The following is a 15,412-nucleotide window of genomic DNA, read 5'->3' as shown; positions in this document are numbered from 1 at the left end:
CGGGATTAGCAAAAATGCCACATTAAACTAAGTAAACAATTACGGGCAGTGGGGCGATATTTGTCAGCTGCATCAAAAGGTAACAATAACTACGCACCCAATCAAGCTGATAGCTTGCAGAAATGGAAAAACTTGGGAAGACGACAGCATTTTAATTGTATTTAATTATTGACATAAAGCTGGCCCAGGGTGCACAACAATTAGCAGCATTGTACTTTTCGCTTGCATGAGTAATTTTCAATGTCTATTTCAATTTTATTGCCTATGTGAAAGTGCTCACTGTTCTGGAAAAATATGAATAATAATATTCTTATAACACATTATGGAATTAAAAATAAAAAAATTTTTGAGATATATTGAAAGAAACTTGCAAAGTATAAAATATTTAAATCAATAGTTTATTTTATGTCTATCCTATCTTAAACAGACATTTTTAAGTTTCTCCACTCCACTATTAAAGTTGTAAAGTCTCCAAAATTAAAGAAAGCTAATCAAAAGATCCTTAAATAAAAAGAACACAAGGATATTCCTCTTTCTTATCTAAGTTCCCCACCTTCTGGATCACAGCTTAATTCTTCAATTTGCCATAATTTGATTCTTCACTTTGCCATAGTAAAGTCATCTACCAGGAATTAAATCTCCACTGAAATGATCAAAGGATTAGTGGGTAAAAAGATCCACATATGCAGGATCACTTTATCATAGTTCTCCACCACTCGATCGCTTGCCAACACTGATGCACATCATATCGATCTATCGAAAGCCCGATCGGATCTATTGGCGGCAATCTGCACCCGCAACTGCCATCGCTAGGGTGTTTTCACCGCCTTTTTTATTAAGCGAATAACAAGTGAAGATTTTCTGCGGGAAACAGGAGCCGCAGGCAACAGGAAAAAGGCAGACAGAGAGTACAGCAAAATGCCCGCTGGCGTTGTGAAGACGCCGCTCAGCGGCAGGAAGAAAGATGCGGCTGTGCCGGCCAAATCAGCGGAAAAGACGGCCAGCGGTGGCAAGAAGTTCGTGCAGACGCGTTTGCCCTTTAAGTTAATAACGCCTGGCGGTGGGGCGGGGCCCACGTCCTCCTCCTCCTCATCGTCCCCCGCCACCACCGGCTCCGGTCCCGTCACTGTGATCCTGGATGAGGACGATCCCGCTCCCCGCAAGCGAAAGCTTTCGTACGACGATGAGTCGCCATCGGAGGGCACTGGCTGCTCTACGGGGCAACTGCGACGTTCGACCAGCAAGGAGAACTTGAATCTGGCCAGTTCCATAGCCACCAAAAAGGTCAAGACCACGGATTCGATAGCGGATGATGTCATAGAACTGGATGAGGATGAGGCCGACAAGGAGATGGTGAGCCAGGATGAGGTGGTGGAGGCCAAGTCGTCCAAGGTGGTCAAGACGAAGCCCAAGAAGGCGGAGGCCAAGAAAGGCTCGCCGGCACCCATACAAATCAAGCTGCCATTGGTCAACAAGCGATCAAAGCGCAGAAAATCCCTGAAGAAATCTGAGGAACCGTTGGAGACTTCGACCACGGATGTTGCCAAGGGGGACAGCGAGTCCAGCGATGACATAGAGATCATCGCCGAAGAACTGAACCCCCAGAAGAGGCATAAAGTGCAAACGCCGCGTGAGAAATCTCCAGAAAACAGCTCTGCAAGCGGCAAACAGATGGAGGAGGAGGTCAGGCAGAAGAATGGAAAGGACCCAAAGAAGCAGGAGGAGTCCAAGAAGACGGGCAAGGAGTCGAAGAAGGAAGAGCCAAAGAACGCAGAACTAAATAAAAAGAACGATCAGGCCACAATAGATCTCTTTATGGGAAAGAAAGTGGAAACTAATAAGAAGGATAAACCGGAGGTCAAGACCACCGCTAAAGACAACAAAGATCCGTCGATTGCAGAGGATTCCAAGCCAAAAGAAGTCCCAAAGAAGGACACAAGCAAAACCGTAGGAAAAGGCAAGAAGGAGGGAGCAAAGCCATCTGAAAAGAGTAAGAAAGAAGAAAAGGAAGACAGCACAACAAAGTCAAAGAAAGAGAAAGCAGACTCACCTGCAAATAATCTAAAAGAAGAACTCGCTGCTGTGAAAAATCAACAAATGGGAGCCAAGAAAAAGACTTCTGAACCAGAAGATGCGTCGAACTCACAGAAATCGGTGACAGCCAAGAAGGATTCCAAGAAAGACGAGCCATCTACCCAAGTTAAGTCGGACAACGAATCTCCGGAAGCTGCGGAAATCTCGGTGATCCTCTCGACCAGCGAGGCCAACAGTTCCAGCAGCGAGCACGAGATGGATGTGGACACGGACACCGCGGCCACAGACAGAGCCTCCGGCCAAAAGGAGTCTCGCCTGAACAGGAAGAGTCTGCCGGAGGAGACCGGTGCCCCAAAGGGTCTTACGCCCAAACAGCAACGACTTTTGGAGCAAAGGAAAAAGGCTCGCGAGGAGAAGGAGCAAAAGCTGGCGGAGGAGCGTCGCCTCAAGCAGCAGGAGAAGGAGCATCGCGAGCAGCAAAAGAAGCAGGAGCGCGACGAAAAGGAACAGCAGCGGAAGCTGGAGAAGGATCAGAAGGAGCAGCAGAGGAAGATGGAAAAGGAGGAGAAGGAGCGCAAGCGGCAGGCGGAGATGGACTCCAAGAACGAGGAGAAGCGCAAGCGCAACGAGGCCAAGGAGGAGGTGCAGCGCAAAAAGGACGAGGAGCGCCGCAAGAAGGAGCAGGAGCGTGAGGAGGCCGAGCAAAAGAAGAAGCGCGCCGCCGAGTCCTTCTCCAAGTTTTTCGTGCCCAAGCAGCCCAAGGGCGGCAGCGGATCCAACAACACATCCTACCTGGAGCACGAGCAAAGCAGCTGCGACAGCTCCAAGGCCAGCAGCCAAACGTTGGCCTTTCGACCATTTCAGATCAAGGACGATATGCTGCTAGCACCGATCGTGCGCAACTCGCTCGGCCAGGAGCAGCGCTCCCAGCTAGATAAACTTTTCCGACACCGCGACGAGGAAGCTGACGACGAGGAGGAGGAGGAGGAGCAGGATATCGTCAGGCGAAAGCCGACAAATCGGGCTAATCTCTATATTAGCGAGTTGAGCAGCGGACGGCGCAAGCCGCTCAAGATGCAGCGCGATGTGAAGCTCCAGAGACGCACCAAGGACGAGGAGGATGATGACGATGTTCAAGTGATAGGTAAGTGGCTGCAAGATATTAAACAATCATATGTTCTTCACCATCGTCTGCATCATCAGATTACCTTTCGTCGGCGGGACTGCCCATCGAGGTGGAACAGCCCAAGCAGCTGACCCGAATGAAGGCCAAGTATCTGCATTTCGCCGACAACCGGAGGCCTCCGTACTACGGCACGTGGCGAAAAAAGAGTAGCAGCATCTCCGCCCGACGCCCGCTGGCACAAGATAAGGTATGAATCACTTCTTCTGGCTTCTTCATAACACAAATATCATTAATCATATATCGCAGGTGCTCTTCGACTACGAAGTGGACTCCGATTGCGAGTGGGAGGAGGAGGAACCGGGAGAATCGCTGAGCGCCAGCGAGGACGAGAAAGAGAAGGAGTCAGAGGAGGAATCGGAAGAGGAGTACAACGAGTGGTACGTGCCGCACGGCCATCTCAGCGACGAGGAACTGCAAAACGACGGCGACGGAATGGAAGACGGCCACACGCGGGAGGCGCAGAAGGCGAAACTCCAGGTGCTGCAGCAGGAGTTCGCCCAGGAAATGAAGAAGCAGACGAAAAAGATCAAGGCTCGCCTGCTGGGTCCCGTTTGGCTGGACGAGAACGGCAACAAGTCCGAGCTATTCCCGGCTATCTTTGCCCACACCATCGACATGTACGCCTGTTGGCAGGTGGAGCCACTCAGCCTGGAGCCTCCTCCGGAACCGGAGCGTCAGGATCAGACGCCAGAGCAGCCGGTGCCGCTGCAGCTAGACGATCGTCTCATGCAGCAGCTGGTGCGCCTTACCCACGGCAATCGGAACTCGAAGATGTTCCTGATCAACGAGTATTTAGAGTACCTGAAAACCCAAGCGACCGCCGAGCCCAATCAAACAACGCTGCCCTCAAAGGCTGTGCTGCGCGAGAAATTCGACGAGCTGGCCAGCTGGAAGACCGTGGAGCTGGGCACACCCGAGGCCGCTCCCGCCAGTGCCAACAGCGCCAAGAAGAGCAGGAAACCTAAGAAGCGCCTCTGCTGGGTGGTGGCCAGCGATATGCTGGAAAAGTTCCAGCTGCCGGATCTCCAGCTGCAGAATCAGTGGAATTACACGTTGACGCCCAAGGTTAGCAACGGACCAGATGCAGCGCAGCAAGACCAAAGTCCACCAACGGATGCGGAACCAGCCGCCTCGCCCGCTGCCAACCAGACTACAAACTCGGCACCCACAACGCCCATCAGTGGACAGGCGCAGGCGGGTCAGGGCGCCAAGAAGCGGGCCACCCTGATCATGTCCGTGCCCAGGGATCAGCCGATTCCCTCGGCCACCAAGAACAAGCTGATCAGCCAGTTCCTGCAACGCCAGAGCGATGCCAGCAAACCCAAGGAGAAGAAGCAGGAGAAGCCGCCGCCCACCGTCGTCGATGATGTGGTGATGCTCTCGGATTAGGAGTAGGCTTAAGCTAGATCCCCTAAGGAAATATCGCGTTCGCGATTTCGCTTCCTGCTTAGGGAGTATTTTAAGAATACACAATTTTTTTCTCGGTAGTTTCACTCTTAAGTTGATTTAATTTTAAATGTTCCGATGTACGTTCGACTTGTATGTCCTTCTCAGCCACCCCCCATCCCCACCAGGGTCACCCCTGTCCTACCCAGCACCCCACCCACTCGATCGCAAAGTTTTTAAGAAGCTGAGCAACAGAAGCTCGTCGGATTGCAATATTCGTTGAGCCAGCTATACATATATAGTATATATGCAAAAATACACTACCTACCTGATGTTCTTTCATTCGATGGCGATTTTGGGCTCGCATTGGAAATATATAGACACAATACATAAATCTATAGCTACATTTATCATTTCAGTCCCAAATTGTTGGGGTTTTCTTGAGGGGATCAGTGTGCGGAATAAGTGGAAACGGCGCTTGATGTTATTTTTAAAACTTGTTTGTTTATTCTTTTTGCCATTTTCGTTACGCTTTACGTTTCAATTAAATTAATTATTTAATATACATTTAGTTAAGATTCCCGACAAAAAAAATTACTGTGGCTGCATCGTAGAAGTGCGTGTGTGTCGTGTGTGTGGGGGGATGTGTTGTCTTTAAAAACGTGGACGTGAACGTGTGTCGTACCATTAGATCTGCAAGAGTTATCCCATCTACATTTAAATACGATTATCCGATTATCCATTAATTATTGCTATTGTAATCGTTGTTTAATTGCTATCTGCCGTCGCTATTACTTAACCGACCCCGTTCATCCTCCTTCCCGCGTTCCCAAAAGTTCGCTATGCTAACTAAAAGAGCCGAGCATTGTGAGGAAATCTCAAGATAAAAAAAGTGCGCTTACACAGGCGATTATTTTTGAAATAACCGGATGCTGGAGAGGATGGAGCCGCTCGGGAGAAGAGGTCGGGGGGTTCCGCTAACAATGCTGATTTACAGGATCGCACATATAGCTTTGTATGTACACGAATATGTATCGTTATATTATATATAATAAGGCAAATCTGACGAGGGGCAATCATAAAGTGTGGCTTCCTTTCGTGTTTATGGATAGGGTAAGTGCAGTGCGTTTCGGCCGTGTAAGGCCTCGTTGTTTGCAAAATTTAGCGACATCAGAAAAGGCAGTCGTTAGACTAGGTGAGTTGGTCGTAAGTACAAAATATTAGTAGAGGGGCGTTAAACTAATCCATTGCTGCTATTACACCTATGAAACGCACTGCCTGAACGCATTCATGTATTGTCACAGAAACCAGTCAATCGTGTGTGTGTGTATATTTTTGATTAGTTTTAAACAGCGAAAAATCGTTAAGTACTTAAATGTTAAGATCAAGTCATTTACAAAATCATTTGCATGTTTTCACAATCCCAACACATGTCAAGTTGGGGCTTTCACTTAGGAAAGTTCGTTTAAAAAAATTAAATATTCTGGCTTGTGTACAAGTAAATTGAGGACAATTCTAAAGAAGTTTGCCCAGAACGCTTCCTCGCTTGGGAAAAAAACTATTAGTTTGAAAACCTAAGAACACTTCGAATCAAGTATTTTTCGTTTAGAACAATTAAATTTGTATAGTCTACTAGGAATAGTTCCGAAATACCGTCCTTTTCTTTTCCGTAACGTAAATAAGAGCTCTGATATCTAAGTAAAATTAATTCATACTCGTCCCATCTATAAAATCGACCCAGCCTAAGGTGTGTGATAAGCGTTTCGTTGTCGTCAAACTCTCCCTTCGTTTCCATTTTGTTGTCGAGTTATTTGGTCGTCTTGTCTTTTAGGCTTCGGCTGCTCCATCATGTGTCCACTTCGGCATCGCTTGGAGCTGCTCCTGCTCCAGCTGGGAGCCACTGCGTCAGGGCAGCAGGAGCGGGCGGAAGTAAGCACGACAGAAGATCGTCGATGCCGAGGGCGGCAGATCCTGGTTGCGATAGTACATGTTGCACTCCCGCTCCGTCAGCTTGTCGAACACGGCTGCATACTCGCGATGGAATGTGGCCAGGTCCACGTTGGACCTTCCGATGGCGGTCAGGGCCAGGAAGAGTATGTCGCGGTAGAACGAGTGCGATCGCTCCACGCCGTTGCTCTTCAGCTTGTGTCGCTCATTGGCCAAGCGCTTGAGGGGAGTGGCGAAGTCATTGCACCGGATGGCCGAAATGATTTGCTGAATGACACTGGGGGACACAAAGACATCATTGGTATTGGAATAACTGCTCTATTGCCTAGATCTACTCACTTCTTGTTGAGCTGCGCGTGGTCGGTGAGCAGCGCCTTGATGAGCGGACTCGTCGGCTGGGTCTCCCTGTACAGCAAGTACATGGGTGGACCACTGGCTTCGGTATGCAGACTCAGATTATCCCACAGGCACTGGATGTGCACCGTCTTCACCTTGCTCAGCGGATCGATGTGCTCCTTGTCGCTCTAACCAGTTGAGAAATCAAACATTAATCAATGGTACATCATCATTAGGAGCCATATTGAATGACCTACCGGCACGGGCAGACAGAGCTCGGGCAGGTGCGTCTTGCTCTCGATGCGCTCCATTAGCCAGAGCAAGTTCCAGTAGATGATCGGGTGCTCATCGACGAACTCTGGTTTTATCAGCGCAATGTCACCCTCCTGCGTGAGTATGTTCTCCAGCTCCTTGCGAAGCACCAGCGGATTTAGATACGGCACGGTCAGGCTGGTCTTGTGGCTAGTGCCGTTGGCTGTTTGCTCCTTGCCGTCGTGCAGCGGATCCGACTGTTCCGACTCCTCCGCCTGCCGTTCGATCTGTACGCTGAGGAAAGGCACCGTGAGCTTGTTGCAGGCGTGGCAGGTGGTGTTCAGGTTGGAGTCCTCCGCCGTCCAGCCGCTCATGATCTCCTCGTCGTAGACGAGCACCGAGCAATTGTGGCACTGCGAACAGGTCGTCAGCTGGATCAGCACATCGCAGTCACGATCCGAGGCGTTCTGTGGATTTAAAAGTGCATAAGTGGGTGAGGATACATTCAGATTCCAGGCTATCTGTACTAACCTCGCTTGTGAGACTATAGAGGTTGTCGGGCACAGCGGGAAAGGCGTGCATGTGGAGGGCGCCTGTGGAGCTGTTCTCGCCGAGCGGCACCAGGTTATTGTAGCTGGATTTGCGCGACTCGCTGAGCCTGCCCCATGGATCCAGGTCGCTGGAGACGCGACGCAGCTTGCCCTCCTCGTGGACGGCCGCATCGTGCTCCTCCTGCTCCGCATTGCCGTGCTGCGAATGATGATGGTGGTGGTGGTGCGGATGGTGGTGCCCATGATGCAGGCCATGCGGATGGTGTCCATTGTTCGTCTTCGTCGGCGTCGAATTGGCCGATATCACGCCTTTGATCTCGTCGAACTTCTTGGTCAGCGAATTGGCCGCCGATTTGATGCTGCTCAGACTGCCCTGGATCAACTCGTTCGACTTCTTGCCCGTCAAGCTGGGACTGGATGGTACAAAGGTCGGGAATTAATTGGGTTGCTTAAAGGCTGAACAATAATGAATTATCATATTTCTATGTACAACGAAACGAGAATGAGGTAAAGTCATTAGCAGCTGATTTCTCTGTTATTATCATAGCAATATAATTGGTTGCTCTTAAGATCTGGTCTATAACCCGATAATAAAAAGGGTAACTGGTTAATATTATTCTTAAATCCATGAACTAATCAATTACATGTAGTAATGAATAATCATACAGTAGTTTTAGGAACTCCCTTAAGTTAATCCAAAAATAATATACATATATGAGATCGGGGAAATCAGCTGCTGGTGGTGCTGCTATATATCATGGTGGTGCGGTGCTTGTGAATGGCCGTTAGTTAGTTAGTTTGTTCGATTTAATCGAGTTAGTGTGGATGCTTTGCGTGGCTTTAGTCAAACCTTGAATTGCCCGCCACCAACGAAGTTTTTTAAGGGGACTATAAACCATAACCGTAACCATAACTGTAACCGTAACCAGAACCAAAGGCGAAACTCTGTGGAACAGCATTTCGGGTGTGGAACTTATGTGGAACACAAAACGAAAACAAGAGGTTAAGACTCTGTTGTGTGTGTGTGTTTTGTTGTGCCGCTCTGTGTTAATTGCCGCTGTCCACTTGTGCATTGCAAATAGTTAGTATTGGCCTGTTTTACAGAATATATAACAAATTTAAGTACAATAAAGTATTCAGATATTAAGAAGACAAGACATAGAACATCCCTGAAAAACTGAAACATATAACATACACTTAAGATTTACATCTGAACACAAGGAACAGATCAAAGTGGGAAATGAGATTATCTTAACTGCGACCCAAGAAATATTTAAAAAAAAAAAAACCTCCTTCACCGAGAGAGCACAATTTGAATGCCAGGTGTATAGCGTGGAAAGCAGCACAACACACAAGTGGGTGTAGTTTTCGGGTATGTTTGTCTAGTTGTTCTCTAAGAAAGGTCTCCACTTACCTTATGCTCGATATATTTTCTATAATATTGGCGGGCAATTTCAAGTCTTTCTTAAGGGACAATCGTGCGGGTGAATAACGTCTAAGATATAATTATATATATATATATGTAAATAAATCATAAACGAAATGTGGCACAGAAACTGGTTCGATTCAGAAAGAGGTAGTAGAAATACATGGCTTCTCCAGTTCTCCACACCATTTAATTGAATTCAAGGATATAGACTAAAGATATAAGATATAGAAAACGGGAAAAGCCATGTAGTTAGGGAAGAAAATTCTAAAATAAGGGAAAACTAATCCGCTTTTTTTGGTGAGTGGACGGTGGAATGCTTGTGGAATAGTGTGTTCAGATGATTTAAGGGAGACACAGAATGAGGGATCGGGGGAGGAAAGGCTGTGGAATGCCGGAGTTACCCGAACGTGAACTTCAGCGAGGATCCGATGTTGGCCAGGCTGTTGGTCACACCGCTGCTGGCCACCGGCATCGTTTCCGAACGGTGCATACTCTTCCCGATCTGCGTCGATTCGTCGAAAGTGGCGCTCCTCTGGCCCCGGAACAGGATCGGCTTGTCGCTGTATATGCTGCTGTCGATCTGCGACTGTGAGTGCTGCTCCTCCTGCTGCGCCTGCTGCGTGGGCGTGGCACTGGCAGCGGACTCCTCCTCGTTGAGAGCACCCAGTGGATCGTTTTGGGTCACGGGCGTGCGTGGCGAGATTCTAAAAAATAACGTTTTAATTCGATTTCGATAAGCTTGGAAGTATTCCCAAACTCACTTGGTTGGACTCTGCACTCGCTGACGTGCCCGCTGTGCGGCCACATGCTCGTCAACTTCATCGTCATCCTCCTCGTCCGCCTCGTAGTCTCCTCCACCGGCGTACTCCAGGTCATCGGCGCCCGCTTCCAGTTGCTTTTGCGGCGTGCTCGGCGATCCGGCCGTGTATTCATCTTCGTCCTCATCCTCATCATCGTCGTCGCCGCCGCCAATGCTCATGATCTGTTTGCGTGGCTGCTGCTGCTGAAGTGCCTTGGCCAGGATTTCGGTGTCACCGCCATAGGTCGGCGTGTTCGGGGCGCTGAGTTCGCCGGGTATGAGCAACCCAGTGTTGTTGACCGCATCCCCTATTGTCTCGTTGTTACCGCCCGTCACCGTCTGGCGCACAATGCTGCCCAACTTGTTCCTAAGCCGATCGAAGGCGGCAAAATCGAGCAGTCCATGGCCACCGCCATCGCCGGAAGAGGAAGCCAAACTGGTGCGCGACTGTCCGTCCACCGTTTCCAGGGTGCTGAGGTTCTGGTCCTGGGATGCGCTGAGCGACTTGTTCACCTTGGAGGCGGCCCTTTGTTTGCCAGCCTTGCGGAACTGCGCCGCTCCCAGCACCACGTTCTTAATGCGATTCCAGCGGATCTGGCTGATCGTGGTACTGTCCTGGGGCCACTGCGACTCAAGGACGCAGCGGTTGTAGAAGCCATAGGTGAGCGCATTGGCCTGCACGCCAGAGCGCTTCATCAGGTAGTGCAGACGGACGGCCAGCACCGGCAGATTGTGAATACCGCACAGCTGCATCATGATCCTGTAGCAGAACTCGTCACAGGTGATCTTCAGGCGACTGGCTCGCACCAGGACATCGTAGGCGGCGCGCAGTATCTCTGGCTCCTTGCCGGCGTGCCGCGGATCCAAGACCATGGATGGCAGGATGAGGAAGTACAGCGAGTAGCAGGTGGCCAACAAGTATTTGGACCACGCCTCCGGATGCTGCTGACAACGGCTGGCCATCTTCTGGGACAGCTTAATCTCGTGTTTGGTCCGCCGGGCAATGGGTGATCCTGGCGAGAGGGAAGCGTTCAGCTGCAGCTGCAGAAATTTTGATAAAGCTGTCTTCTTCGTGCTCTGCAACAGTTCCGGTTGCAGCGTAAAGTTCTCGTAGTTGTAGGCTCCTCCTCCGCCGCCAGGCTGAGATCCCGCCGGAGTCACGCTGTCCGGCGGAAAGATGTACTTGGTGCGCTCGCTGTTCTGCCCCGTGTCCCAGTCCACCAAATGCAGCTGGGCGGGCGTCTCATCGTAGTTGCCCACCTTCTCCGCACACTCGTCAAAGAAGCTGAGGCCATGATCGCCGTCGGAGACAAAGGAGCGCTCCTCAATGAAACGGATGAACATCTGGGTCTTCATCATCAATTCGAAGAACTTCTGGTGCGACTGTTTGTGGGTAGATCAAAGTGTTTTGTCTGACTGACTAAGCAAATAATGCTAAAACAGTTTTTTTACCTTATCCCGCGATCGCAAAAAGGCCTTCAGCTGGAAGAGGGCACTCGGATCGGTGGCTCCCACCGAGGGTGCCTTGGAAATGGGGACCAGAAAGTCCCTGTAGCCGCGCAGAATGCTGGCCATGAAGAGCAGAAAGGCCTCCTGGATGCGCTGCTCCAGCACCACCTCTCGCTTCCGCTTCCGAATGTCGCGATCCAAACTGTTTGTGGAGTCATAGCTTATGGGCTTGGCATTCTCCAGTTCGGTGAGCGTCTGGCGAAGTAGGCGGGCTGCACGTTTCGGCAGCAGCTTGGGTGACAAGTGGCGCTGCGACTCACAAAGCTGCAAGTACGGCAATAAGTGCGATATTGATTCATTAGAAACACATTTCCAATCCGAAAACTAGCCCCAAACGTACGCTAATGTTGTTGGTGTCCAGATCGATGCAGGTGACATCCGTGGGCGGCTCGTACAAATCGAAGAAGCGCGAGTCCACGCCAATGAGATAAGGCAATGGGGCATGGAGCACCTCCGCCAAACCCAGCGGACAAAGTGGGATGTACGGACACTGCCACTTGAACGGAAACAGCAGGGAGACAATGGCTTCGGCCACAGCAGTCAACGTGGCAGGTCTGCGGCGAATAAATCGATATGTAGGATACGGTAAGGGTATTTGGTACATGTGATGCACATACCTGAGTGAGTGGATGAGTATCTTCTGTTCGGTGAGAGCCAGCAGCAGCACATGCAGACAGTTGTCGGTGCCCAGATTCTGGAGCAGTATGTGGAAACCAGCGCCACTTCGCGGCAGAGGGGAATCTTCCGGCTGTGTGAGCAGGATGCGATCGTTGGACTCGCTGGAAAGCTGCAGGTGAATGCTGGGCGCCGGAAACGGCACTTCGTCCAGCAGCTGGGTGATGTAGCGCTCCACGGGAATGGGTATATTAACGTCATACAGCACCATTCGCTGTAACGATAACACCAGATACGGATTATATTGAATCGAAGTTAATGGGAGTGTAAGCTCACATGGAGGTACTTCAGCCATTTGTCGAAGGTGTCGCCAAAGGGATGATGCGACAGCAGACATATAGCCTTGATCATGTGCAGCGAGTGCTGGGCGCCGAAGTCCTCGTCCCAACCGAGCTGCTCCTTCTGCTCAGCCGACAATTTTGACTCGCTGAAAGTGTAAATCCTTAGTGTATATACTTTAAAAATATATTCAATTGCAACTTACTCGTAATCCTCGTAGAAAGTCAACGCCGATCCGTACACCTTGTAGGTGCCATCGCTCACGGTGAGCACAAAAGTGCTGAACACCGGACTGATGGGTTTCCGCTTCTCCGTGCCGTTGACGTGTGGCCAGGCCTCCAGTGAAGCGCCCATTGGCAGGCAGAAGAGCGGCACGCTCGGACACAGATTCAGCGGGAAGTCGGTGTGGTCGACGGTGGGGTAGCGCAGCAGGATCTCCGGCTTGTAGCTGATGTGCTTGGGCCGGTACATGGACTTCTTGTAGCACAGATAGACATCGCTGCCCACATAGCCCTTGTTCAGAGTCTTGTAGATTAGGCAGAAGGCGTGCGGAGCCCGCTCACCCTTGCTCTGGACAATGACGCACAGTTCGGTGACCACCAGCTCGTTGCAGGGCATGTCCGCCCGGGCGCGTCGGTACGTGAGGAACGTCTTCGCGGACGAGTTGTTCACATTGGCCACCCTGCCGCCGGGCGTCTCCGCCACGATTTCCGCATCCGACATGATACGCTCGTGGCCATCGTACAGGACTCCTGCAAAGGTGGAAAAGATTAATATAAAAGTCGAGTTTTATTACATAGAAATGACGGCGCAAGCATTTAATCACCTATTTTATATTGCATATTTTAGTTTTGACTGTGAACGATATTTGATTTAAATAAGCAACAATTTGTTGGCTTTATCACGAGTCGTGTCGAGATTATAATATTTAAATTTACTTTCGTTATCACAACCCAGTCTTTCATTTTGGTTTCTTAAATCTACCAAAAACAACTTGGAGTTCTCCGAAAAAAAACACAACCGGAAGTAAGTCAGAACTTTGATAGGCAAACTTTCAAATACAAAGCAAAACACTAATGGTCTCCTGGTAGAAATGCACCCACCTATGTCCACGAGAGGCGGGCGATCCTTGCCACGCCGGAAGTAGATGTAGCAGTCGGTGGTGCGCACCGATCCGTGATTGAGGTTCGCCTGTAGACCCGTGGGCGTGTGCGAGAGGATCTCGTATCCCTCGGGCACCTCCTCGCCCAGCAGCGGGAAATAGACGCCGATGTCCGTGATCGGTTCGATGGTGGTGGCCGCCCTCAATCTTCCCGAGTCATTGAAGATGTTCTCCTGCAGCAGCTGCGGATGCTCCGGCATTCCGGCCACCACAAAGTAGTCGGCGATGCGCTTCTCCTCCATGGCGGCGCCGTTTCCTCTGCAAGAGACAGCAAAAGACCCCGGTTTGAGTGGTTAATTTCTGGGCATGGCGGGACTGGCAGACCAGATAAGATAAGGTTGACAGGGAACACCAGTTCTACTAGTTGGGGTGGCTCCCAATCCCACATTTATTAATATTTTGTTGAGTTAGTATCACCTGGGGGCAAAGTCAATGGTTCTTCTTCCGAGGGAAAGATTCAGATAAGCGACACAAGTGATCGTGTGATTCCCTTGGTTCTTGCAACGGACATGAGGAAACATATATAAATCTTTATGTTTTTAAGATTTCATGAAGAGAAACATGTTTACTTTGCGGTTTTTCGGACGATGTGAAAATGATGTTATCTCTTAAAAACCGAATGGTAAAAGAGCTGAACTGATATCTTCAATATTTCATCACATCCGATCGCATTACCCACAAAGAAGAACCGCAAGATTATATGGTTATTTTGTGGGTGACCCACTGGAGTACTGGTTGGTGACCCCAAGCGCAGGCTTCACTGTATATCTCTGCCCGCAGGGCGCAAAATGCTTTTGTTTACATATGCCGATAAAGTCGGCGTCCGATTGGAATTGCATGCATTAACTGATACTCTGATTGGACTTTGTATGCTGGCGACTTTTTATGCTTCGCGCGGCAGCAGCAACAAAAGCAACAGCAACAACAGCGACAGCAAGAACAAATGGAGCTGGGGAAAACAAGTTCCGCTTGATGATTCAACTTCCTCCGCTTCCGTTTTACAGCACAATAGCAGCAACGCATTTTGTTTGTGTTGATTGCTGATGCGTTGTTTTTGTTTACAGGAGTCCAATTGGCAGGTGTGAGTGGAAGACGTGGGGCATGGGCGCAGGGAGGGGAAGAGGGGCTGGCTGGTGAACTTACTGCACTCCCGTTAGTTGTCCTCCAAGGGGGCGCGGGGGCGAAGGGGGCGTGGGCAACCTTCAGTTGCTTTTGCTGTTCGCCTTGGACTGCAATTGTCGCTTTTCCTTCGCTTTTCTTCACACTACGTTAATTTCCACACACCAACACTCACCGCACGCACACACACACACACGCACACACAGTTGGACTACTTGAGAGTTTTCCTTTACATCATTTTCACAGTTTTCCAATTGGACTGCCTAACTGGGCCACTAACTTTGACTAAGACGCGCCAAGTGCGTTGAAATCCACGAATTTAGCCACTTTAAAAGCTACGCAAATACGTGTGGAGTGCAGTGGACAGAAAAGTAAGGAATAATGTTCGTTTAACTGGCCTGCCAGCCGTGTACGCGGCTCGGTGTGACTGGCGGAATGTGCCAATCGCCTGTATGCGCTGCTTGGCGAACTATATAATTAACATGCAATACGAAACACGCGACTATTATTATCGGATTTACTATTATTAATAACTATTTGGCCTTTGCTTCAGGCCTTTTTCAGCGTTGCCAGATGACAATAGCTTTTGGTCTATCGATAGACTTAACTGCCGATTACTTTGAAAGAATGTCAACGCCAGTTGCAAACTTTTCCCGCCTGGTTGAATTGTAATTCTCAAAGACTACTTTCAAACAATTTGAACGGAGTAATTACAGAGCCCACTTTCATGGATGCGTAATAATTTATT

General features: G+C 49.7%; 2 protein-coding genes across 3 annotated transcripts; one reads left to right on the top strand and one right to left on the bottom strand.

The window, feature by feature from the left end:
• The first annotated feature begins 758 nt into the window (after positions 1 to 758).
• LOC6740033 (chromatin assembly factor 1 subunit A) lies at positions 759 to 5,004 on the top strand. The gene is made up of 3 exons (XM_016180854.3): positions 759 to 3,178; positions 3,238 to 3,407; positions 3,467 to 5,004. Exons 1-3 carry the CDS (start codon positions 919 to 921, stop codon positions 4,607 to 4,609), a joined length of 3,573 nt encoding a protein of 1,190 aa, XP_016038576.1. The 5' UTR covers positions 759 to 918; the 3' UTR covers positions 4,610 to 5,004.
• A 917-nt stretch (positions 5,005 to 5,921) lies between these two features.
• LOC6740638 (DENN domain-containing protein Crag) lies at positions 5,922 to 15,274 on the bottom strand. Of its 2 annotated transcripts, XM_039297766.2 has the most exons (14): positions 14,689 to 15,274; positions 13,487 to 13,803; positions 12,589 to 13,135; positions 12,381 to 12,531; positions 12,047 to 12,318; positions 11,770 to 11,983; positions 11,373 to 11,693; positions 9,883 to 11,303; positions 9,523 to 9,825; positions 9,107 to 9,187; positions 7,673 to 8,105; positions 7,147 to 7,608; positions 6,893 to 7,077; positions 5,922 to 6,830 (listed from the first exon to the last, which is right to left on the bottom strand). In XM_039297766.2, the coding sequence occupies exons 2-14, from the start codon at positions 13,785 to 13,787 to the stop codon at positions 6,512 to 6,514; spliced, it is 5,010 nt and encodes a 1,669-aa protein (XP_039153700.1). In that variant the 5' UTR covers positions 13,788 to 13,803; positions 14,689 to 15,274; the 3' UTR covers positions 5,922 to 6,511. The 2 variants fall into 2 exon arrangements, with proteins under 2 accessions (XP_039153700.1, XP_039153702.1); XM_039297768.2 differs by lacking the exon at positions 9,107 to 9,187.
• Positions 15,275 to 15,412: the final 138 nt, after the last annotated feature.

The sequence above is a fragment of the Drosophila simulans genome, chromosome X (genome assembly GCF_016746395.2).
Source record: "Drosophila simulans strain w501 chromosome X, Prin_Dsim_3.1, whole genome shotgun sequence".
Taxonomy (NCBI): Eukaryota; Metazoa; Arthropoda; class Insecta; order Diptera; family Drosophilidae; genus Drosophila; species Drosophila simulans.
The sequence above is the reverse complement of the archived record's forward strand: the minus strand, read 5'-3'. Positions and strand labels throughout refer to the sequence as shown.